The sequence below is a fragment of the Beauveria bassiana genome, assembly GCF_000280675.1.
Source record: "Beauveria bassiana ARSEF 2860 unplaced genomic scaffold BBA_S00044, whole genome shotgun sequence".
Taxonomy (NCBI): domain Eukaryota; kingdom Fungi; phylum Ascomycota; class Sordariomycetes; order Hypocreales; family Cordycipitaceae; genus Beauveria; species Beauveria bassiana.
Window position 1 is genome coordinate 128195 of NW_007930879.1, and position 9220 is coordinate 137414.

At 49.1% G+C, this 9220-nt stretch overlaps 5 protein-coding genes across 5 annotated transcripts in view; 3 read left to right on the forward strand and 2 right to left on the reverse strand.

Moving 5' to 3' along the window:
- BBA_09060 (uncharacterized protein) overlaps positions 1 to 394 on the forward strand; it is a gene marked incomplete at both ends in the record, with an annotated part of 1923 nt that extends 1529 nt beyond the window's left edge. The window contains one exon of the mRNA XM_008604157.1: positions 74 to 394. Coding sequence (XP_008602379.1) covers positions 74 to 394 — 321 coding nt within the window. The remainder of the gene's footprint in view (positions 1 to 73) is intronic.
- Positions 395 to 1620: 1226 nt separating this feature from the next.
- Positions 1621 to 3239, reverse strand: BBA_09061 (uncharacterized protein; the record flags this gene model as incomplete). The annotated part of the gene is made up of 3 exons (XM_008604158.1): positions 1621 to 2323; positions 2371 to 2642; positions 2700 to 3239. 3 exons carry the CDS (start codon positions 3237 to 3239, stop codon positions 1621 to 1623), a joined length of 1515 nt encoding a protein of 504 aa, XP_008602380.1.
- A 403-nt stretch (positions 3240 to 3642) lies between these two features.
- BBA_09062 (uncharacterized protein) lies at positions 3643 to 4607 on the forward strand (the record flags this gene model as incomplete). Its single annotated transcript, XM_008604159.1, has 2 exons — positions 3643 to 3927; positions 3978 to 4607. 2 exons carry the CDS (start codon positions 3643 to 3645, stop codon positions 4605 to 4607), a joined length of 915 nt encoding a protein of 304 aa, XP_008602381.1.
- Positions 4608 to 6889: 2282 nt separating this feature from the next.
- Positions 6890 to 7648, forward strand: BBA_09063 (uncharacterized protein; the record flags this gene model as incomplete). The annotated part of the gene is made up of 1 exon (XM_008604160.1): positions 6890 to 7648. One exon carries the CDS (start codon positions 6890 to 6892, stop codon positions 7646 to 7648), a length of 759 nt encoding a protein of 252 aa, XP_008602382.1.
- Positions 7649 to 8069: 421 nt separating this feature from the next.
- Positions 8070 to 8405, reverse strand: BBA_09064 (metalloprotease-like protein; the record flags this gene model as incomplete). Its single annotated transcript, XM_008604161.1, has 1 exon — positions 8070 to 8405. One exon carries the CDS (start codon positions 8403 to 8405, stop codon positions 8070 to 8072), a length of 336 nt encoding a protein of 111 aa, XP_008602383.1.
- Positions 8406 to 9220: the final 815 nt, after the last annotated feature.

Sequence of the window (9220 nt, forward strand, 5' to 3'; positions counted from 1 at the left end):
ATGCGCTGGTGACCATGGGTTAAGATATACAGGCATATCATGGGACTGTAAGGATAACACTACAATATTTCAGAATGGGGCTGCGGATTCGTGGACGAATTCCAAACCACTGATTAAGATAGCGGGTGGTGAAGGGACGGTCCCGTACGAAAAACTTGATCGCGATCAAGATTGCTCTCGGTCATTGACGCGAAGTATGTTCATGTGGCTCAGGGACGCAGATGGTTACCCTGTTGCTGAGCAAGCCATTCGCGAGCATGTGTGGATTGCTGATGAATCAAGCTCAGACGAAGAAAGTGATATACTTGAAGAAGGAGAGGGTGGCTCAAACGTAGGTAAAAACGTTGGACCGTGGCTAGCAAAGGGAACTACGACCCGAAGCTATACATTGTAGACACTAATAGATATTTCTCATCGGCCCAGATCGGTGATATATATTAAAGGGCAGCTTCACAGATGGTCAAGTCTTGACTGCTTGAGAAGGAAGAGAGTGGGAGAATACCTTTGGTCTTGAGGTGAGCAAGTAAAATAAAGCGACTGTCCGCAAGTGGCGGGTGATGCTGTCGTAATCTAACTGGTTAGGTCCAATGCGTCCGCACTACAGAATTAATACTGCCTTTGCCTACGTGATTCTTTTGGGAGGGTTTTGTTCCCGCTCCTTCCTTTTACAGCTTGAGAAATGTATCAGATGCCTTTGAAGACGGTTGCATGAAAAGTGAAGTGATGTATTTTTGTAGCGTTGCCGGGCTCGTCGCAGTCGGCTCCCATTTGAGGAGCCGTTGCCACGAGGGCATGATTTGGTCCGCTCTGGGGCGGCGGCGATGGTACATTAAAATCAATCCGCGGGTTCGACTGGTGCATCACGAAAAACGTTATAGGGTCTTGAAGAAAGACAGAGTAGGAAAAATTGAAAAAAAAAAAAAAAAAAAACCGTACTCCACCTAGACGACAGGGCGAGCCACTCTCACTTTTGCACGTGATTCGCTCCGTGAACAATGACACTTGCCCCGCCATTGCCCCCCGCCGTAATAGAAAATACTCGTCCGTCGTGGACGGCGATGGGTGAGCTTCTTACGTTGCAAGCTCCGACATAAGTACATATGGGAGATAACAGCGAACCTCAAGTTACCGCAATGAGCGAAGCAGTTACAGCAGTAGCACTGCCTTTGGATCAGCAGGATCTCCTAAGTGAGCTTTTGGATCATGCTGAAAATAACCCAGGGGGCTGGGTACCATTAGCCGACTACGACGGGATGGACCAATATTCGCAAAAAGATACTTACCATAGTATAAGTCGAATTTTAGCATCGGTATGCTGTATTCGTAAATGTTTGCGGTTGACATATGTTAATGAATGGTGTAGAATGAGAAATGCACCCTCATCCGAATTTGCGGTCGACCTCGAAATCCGAAGTACTTCTTTGGTGTTGGCGACCTAATACCAATCGCAGGCGCGGGTTACTCGGCATTGGATGGAAATCATAATATTGAGCTTGCACTCGGCGTGAAGGGCCATATATCGAAGACAGTGGCTCTCCAAGTGCAAGAGAATTGTACATTATACTTACTTTGGATAGTGAACAAAACATAAAATTTCTTCAGGCGTTGGCTATTTGCAATTCATTGCTCGATAACCTCTGGTAACCTGCCGCCCAAGAACCAGTTGACAGAACCAGCATCTACATGATAGTTGGCGTCTTGGGATTCCAAGGAACTCATTTGGCAGGTGGCGTTCACATCGAAGGAAACAGGCTGCATCGGGTAATCGATTGTATCGCCAGCAACGTTGCTGCTCCTGGAGAACCAGTCGATTTGATTCAAGTCCATGTAATAGTCAGAAGTACCCTCAGCTGGCCTGGCGTTAGTTCCAACTGAATCACGCCTGTCAAATGGCCTCTCAAGGAAGCCAGTATCTGATGGCATAGAATATGTTTGGGTTCCTGGACCCCACGAGGGAGAGCTCGTATCGTCTTCCAGTGTCTCCGTTATTCGTGCTGCCGTGAGCAGACTCATCATTCCAGATACAGAGGGTTGTGCCATTGTCGAAGTTGTCGATGCCACGCAGTTTGGTCGACGTTCTGGCGCAGAGACGTTTCCATGCTGGTGAAGTTGTCGATTACCCATCCCAGCAGGGTTGGCGGCGCCTTTATCGGCAGATGTTGTGCCTTGTGTAGTCCAAAGCAGCTCGTGCTGATAGTCAAGCAACAAATTTGCCAAGCGTTCGGTTTTAGATTTCGCTAACCAGTCAAGTGCTTTAATGGAACGAAGTGCTTCCACGCTCGCATCGAGGTCTCTCTTCCGCAAAGACTTCCCTTCATCGCAGCTATGCTGGTCAGCAATTTGTCTCATCAATTGACGAGCGAATCTTACATCGAATCAGGTATGATATCTAGGAAATAAATTCCTAGTGTACGTTTGTAGTATTTGCCACTCGGTTCTCTATACCAGTCGTCCTCAGACTCCTCCGTCTCTCCATTCTGGCTTTCCTCATTGGCTGCAGTTGTATGGTGCGACCGTCGGGGTTGTGGTGTGGCGTCACCGTGTCGTGCGAGCTCGTCACAAAACGCTATTCGACGCTTTCCAGCTGTGATAATGCATTTGCAAGACGCGACGGTCTCTTGTGTGACATCACAGCCCATAAACTGCAGAAAGTGCCGAACAGATTTCGTCTGGATATATGATACCCCGGTTGGACATACTCGCTGGAAGGCCAAGTACATAGCGATGCTCGTGAATCTTCCCAGAACTCTTCGAACCTGTAGTTGCCTGCGCTGCTCTATGGCGGCTTTGAAAAATCGTTGACGATAACTGCCATGCGGATATTTTGGTGCGATTGATTGAGGTGGCTCTGGCCACCAGAACTGATAAGGTCCTTGTTCCCAGGTCGAAAACTGGCTGGAAATTGATATCGCGATTTCGAGATTAGACGTCTTGATGTTGTCGATTACTTTTGCTCTCAATCCGTCAGGTCTATTTCTGACAGTGAAACGGCGGCAAAGGGACTCATACAGTCGTTGGAGAGTTGCATGATTTTTCTGGTCTTCGAATATGACATCGGCTGAATCTTCGTCGTTGTAGGGATTTAACAAGCTGCGCAATTCCAGAACAGTCAGCACTATGGGCTTTGGACGTTTCTGGGCCCGGGATGTATTGTCACTGGCTTTGCGTTTCGGCATGACTGTCGAGGTTTTGTGTAAGTTACAAACGAGAAAGGCTGCTTCTCGGCTGGGGGCGGGCATTTCTTGCACGTGCGGGGTAATCCAGGGCGAGATTGATTCACGCTAACCAAAACAGTATGCATTGCTGATGATAACACCAATGGCAACTCTTTTAGTTAGCGTAGTTTTCTCTGCAGGCTGTTGTGTTGCAAGGATGTCCTTGGCTGAAGGTATGATCATGAAAAGGACAGCTGATTGTAATACTTTTTCTTGCGCTCAGATGCTTGCCCTTGCCTACGTAGCTACTAAAACTGAATCTGCCTAAGAACAATATTTCCGTTTCTCCGATCAAGGTTGCGGTGGTGCGGAGTGTCTGTTTCGAAGCATTGCATGATAGGCACTCTTCGATATCCGTTGAACTACATATTGCAAACATGTCCAGGAAAATGAGGAAATTAAAAGCAAAAGCACACCGCTGTTCAAGATGCGACTCATCAGCGTGACAGAATACAGCTCAGCTCTTGCTGTGACTAGTCTTGAAGTGGCATATCTCGGCCTTTGCCTCGTCCTTGCTAGATACTATCCTGAGTTACTTTCGAAAGGTAGATACTGTTTGCTAAAGGTCGCCTTCTTCGTTCACCCCCTTGTGTCGGCTGCATTTATCTCCGCATTTTTTATCACACGTCAGAGGGCAGACACATATTTGCCCTCATATGTGCTTTTCTGCGCCTGGTCGCTTATCAATGGAGCTTGCCTTGGGGCAGAAATTGTAAGTACTGCTTAAGATCGAGCTAAGACAAATACTAATGATAGATTCAGGCTTATTTGTGGCTTTTCATACTTCCTTTGAAGGGTGCCAGGAAATTCGCTGTCATAGCATCTGCCTGCGTGCTCATCGCCACTGTTCTGATTGCCGGGCTTTGGAGCTCTGTTACCACGCAAAGGCAATGGCTTTGGGTTTTCATTTCGCTCTCAAGCGGAGCCTTGACACTGACAGGTGTTTTCTTCACCAACGATGCGGCTTCAATCCATGCACGCTATCGACGACACTGGGGCTACCTAACACTACCAGCCGTCTTAGGCGTCGTGCTAGGCCTTGTGGCTGCTTTTGTGCCTGCTGAGAAGGCACCCCTTTTACAACATGTACAGTACGGCTGTCAGTCAATGATTGGTCTCCTGAACGCATACCTCATTCAGGTCATGGGGGCGGTATCCGCACACAGCTCCAGAACACAAGCCAAGGAGACGAGTCGAGCTCCACGGTGGGATGGAATTTCCCCTCAACACGTGCAGTCCCGTCAGAGCTCGATCACAAACTGTATGAGTCTAGAAGATATTAGTACTGCGGATCTTGAAAGTCTGGTAAGGGATGGTGACCTGGATGGATCGGAGGAGAGCGAGGGATGGGAGCCACGGCCGGATAGTTTGACCCTACCAGGAACAATTTAAATACTCCTAGCCATTCTATACCCAAACGATCTATCAAATTGATCATTGGTTCTCATTGAAACTCGTTTGTACATATGGCTCACAATATAAAGAAGAGGTATACCGGCGACCCTTGCACAGAATGTGTCATGGATGCGGAAACCATAGAGGTGAATGTGCTTGCTATAGCCGGATGCACTGATTGCCAATTACGCGTCTGTGGGAAGCATTACTTCTTTGCCAGCACAGCGAAAAGGTACTTTCTTTGCGACAGGGATGTTACGAATCTAACATCAAACAGCCACATTAGGAAGACACATGAAGCGGCAAGAACCCCTTCTCAGTGGCATAACTGCGAAGTTCATGTCGTTTCTATTGGGGGAGGCGGTTAACGTCAAGGACATGAGAAACATGTGTACCGACTAGCCATGATTCTGCAAAAGCTATCGTGTGTGATAAGTTGTATAGAATATGAGGATACGGTATGTGCTAGTCTTTAGTGCTAAGTAGACAGAGGACCTACATGAGTTGATATTCATTCAATTTTGGAAGGATACGAGAATTTAGTTCGCTTTAAATTGTGATGAAGAATAATAATAGTTATGATTCTTGTTCCACTTACAAAAAACAAGTAGAGAAGGGGTAAGAGGTTGAGAGTTACAGCTGTTCATTGCTCTTCGTATTATTATGGCTCTGATGTGACTGGGCGCGGCCGCGCGGGAAGGTATCGATATACGAGGGCCCAGATAAATACAAATCTTGCCCGGACTCAAAGTCAGGTATAAAGGCAGCCTACTTCTTCTCTTTAACAGCTTTTCTGCAGACAAGCTAGACCACCCATTCAATGACTGTGGCAGATGGCTTATACGGACGATTTCGGAGACGATTTGCGTGACCACGCCATGGGGTTTGTCTCCGTTCCAATTGTATCCGGTCGCATTACTAATTGTAGGAAGATTCAACCAAAGTTTCCGTGATGCGCAACATTATGGAGCCAGGATCATGCTTTCGGTCGATCGATCACTAACGACCATCATGTTTCAGGAGAGGAGAGGAAACCATTATCTAACGACTCTGCCCATGATAGACGACGCCAGACTAGAGCCGGCAATAAACGTCGGAAAAGCGATCAGATGATGAATGTGCCCTCTCCACGTCCAAGACCGATTTTGGAAAAATGGGGTCCAACGTATTTGCTCTTACATCCCAATGGCACGACATACTGGGCTCATCGAACGACTCTTGACAGGCAAAGGGTTCAGGTATTCGATGAGGGCTATCGGGGCATTGGGATTAACAATGACGTTCATGACATACGAGAAGGCCAAATCACAGAATACCATCTGCATTTTCTTGGTCGGCCAAGGAAGCAATGTTAAGTCCTGAGCTCCTGTCAGCCATACGTTACCCCGAACCTCGACAGGAGCCGGCATATGGGCAAAAATGATCGCCTCTGGGAATTTCAACGCACTCGAGAGCGCAAAGAGTTGTGGTGACGTTACAGGGATTGTTGATTGGGAGTGGACTTACACTGCCCCGGCATCACATGCTTTCAATTCGCCAGTTGCGTTGTTCTTTGTTGTAGATTTTCACCACAGCAAAAATTACTTAGGCGAAGACGAACTTTTTTTTGGCTCGCCTTTTCTAAGAAAAGGGCCAGGAATAAATGGCACAAACTGTTCAGAATGGCCGACTACAGCACAGGTTTGCGTTCTGCTGCAGTTATGATCTTATGGATTGGGATGGGCTTCTCGGGCTGTTTCGCGGTCTTCGCGAGGCGTTGGGGGTGAATAATGGGATGGATTGGAACGAGTAGAAAGCAGTGGCTTTGGACCGCTACAAGGATGAGCCTGATATCCAGTTACTCTTATCTAGATAGTACTACAGCTATCCATAATCCTTAGATGGTGCTATTTCTGCGTCTGCCCGAACCACATACTTTTCTATAATGTGGGAAGAGGGAAGTGCCCTTTGGTGGTGGCTTCGGAATACTCTTTCTCAATTTTCGAGGCACCCGGGCGCTTCCTGAAGTGGAAAAAAAAAGGAAGGATTTTACGCAGTTGGCTGGCCGGTGCAGCAGCAGGCTGCATGCTGCTCATATTAGCTACGACACCGCGAGATGGCGCGTGCTGAAGCAGTAGCTGGTCCAGACGTCATGGCTCGGTCCAAGGCCATTTGAGCCGCAGAACGTGAAGCTAAAAAGAGGCCAGTTTCCCCCGTCTCAGGACTGAGCTTCTACACAGCCTTTCTTCTTCTTCGAATCGCACCGCTACGGCCAAGTCATTCAGGCGCTCCCGAACACCATGAGCCTCTCCAACTCCTGCATTGAGGAGAATTTTACCCAGAGGTCTGGCTTCTTAGCAGACTCTCCAATCTCGATCGCTTCCTCGCCAGCCAGTCCTGTTAGTTCCTGTGATACTTTGTCGGTTCAAGGAGCGGGAGAGCTAGACGCCAACCCTGGTCTGGATCCCGATCCCAGCGTTACAACCCTCAGCAGTTCATCTTCGCATGTTGTGAGAGACACAGCCCTAATCCGTTCTGCTCATAACGGAGACCGCATTCGAGCGCTCATGGCCAAATACGAGCAGGTAATGAGCGGCGACGCTGCTCAGACTCAGGGTGTCAGCTCCGACATCCTAGCCAATCAAGGTAGTCAAGATCTAGGGGGACACAGTGCGATTCTTCCCGATTCAGACGGCCACGGCAACCGAATCGATGAAAAGCCCACGAAAACGGACGCACCGAAGAGGAACCCCACGTCGCGGGGTTCTCGACGTGAGAAACAGGGTCCCTCTAGAGCCCGAAGACGCGTGCAGAAGGGCGCGTCGGTGAGCCGCCGCCAGGCGTACGCCTTTGAGCGTCTGGGAGGGGCACGACAGGCGACGGGTGGCATTATCGAGTGTCAAGTTTATTGGGAGCCCACCTGGCTGCCAATCGAGCACCTGCAAGGAGATGACGCAATTCAGGAAGCGAAAGACTTGGTTGTCGCTTCATTTGGCTCAGATACGTGGCACAAGGAGGCACGAAAGCTAGGGTTGATCTACGAGCATGGCCGAGAGTAAATGGCAGTAAATAGCACATGGCTGTGTACCTAGTTTATAATTGACTACCATTTCGCGCTGTACCAATTTAGCTCCAAAAAGTTCGTCTTAGCCACGATAACATCTTCTTTATCGCATGGGGTCCTTCCCCGGCGTGAACGTGTCCAAGCCTATTGTACAGATTGTACAGAACGTCTCAGCACACCAGGCACACCCCGCTTCGTGCTGTTATAGTTAAACTCATCCCCCTTTCGTTTCCTTCCCGCCTTAGAAAGTTTAGACAATCGCTTGTGTTTAGGTGGTGGTAGGATGGTTGCCTGATCGAAATCGATCACCATCACGCGGCATCGCTCAGCGTTTCAGAGCAGGTTGGGCTCACGTTCGTCTTGGTGGTTCACACCATTCTCGTAGATCGTTTGTATGGATCGTTGCACCTCCCATTCTAGATTTGACGGCGCCAGATCCATCGCCGCCCAGCCCATGACATCAGCATCATATGGATCACGTACGCACCGCCAGGCAAAAGATAGCCAGGACAGAACGAGATCATGCCCAGGTACACAGGCACCACGTCGCCCTGAAGCTTTTCAAGTCGCTGATAGATACTGCACTCGTGTTCCAGGCGCCTCGGACGTGCGGACACGGTGCCTTTGCCGACAAAAGTGTAGCCGAAGCGTGCCAGTTCTAACTTGAACAGCACTCCACTCAAACCATATTTGCGCCGGCCGATGAGGGCACCACAGCTCCCGTACGGGTCCTGACGCAGCTGCTCGCTCATGAGTTTAGTCAACTCCTGAGCGTCGATGAGGTGGCGTGTGTTGCCGCCAAAACCGTGATAGAGCACATTCGGACATCTGTTGTCAAGTTCACAGCCCAGCTTGAGGCCAAGCTGCTGGTATCCTTCTCTCCCTTGTTGACGCTGGTTAAGGGCACCACTCGTCTGCAGCAATTTTGGTGGCAGGACATTTTTGCTGAGTTCTTCGAAATACCCGTGTCCCCCCAGCCCCGAAATGCCACTGTCCCCAGGGACTTCCCTTTCTTAGGTACTATGCTTGATGTACCCCCAGCACTACCACTTCGTCCTCTTGGATCAGCAGCTCATGAATGATCTTTGCCGCCTTGCCGACAAGGTGCTACGCCTTACGTCCAAGCGCAACCTCAGAAGATCCAATACTCCCTTTTTCATCAACTTGTGCATTAACGAGTGGCCGCTCTTGAAGAAAATGGAGTATAAGGGGAGTCTTTTCTCAGTGGTTCAATCTTTAACTAAGGGACTCCCATGCGCCCCTGCTTCCTTGTTGTGACGCCTGGCTGCGGCGGGCGGCGGCAAGCTTCTGTCGGCTCACCTTCGGGTAAATCGCATTCCGCCTCACGTCATCAGAACTAACCCTAAAACCCCCCTACAAAGCATCTGGGGAAAAGTTGGCAGACTTGTTGCTCTTTTAGATCATCTATCTTTGACGTCACAACACTAGGTTTCTTGATGTCAGTGCTAATAGCAGGGCCAGGTGTGAGATGGATACAGATATTCCTGTCTTGTTATGTCTAAGAGCCGATAAAAGCCATAGTGAATACGCCTAATCTCTGCACGAT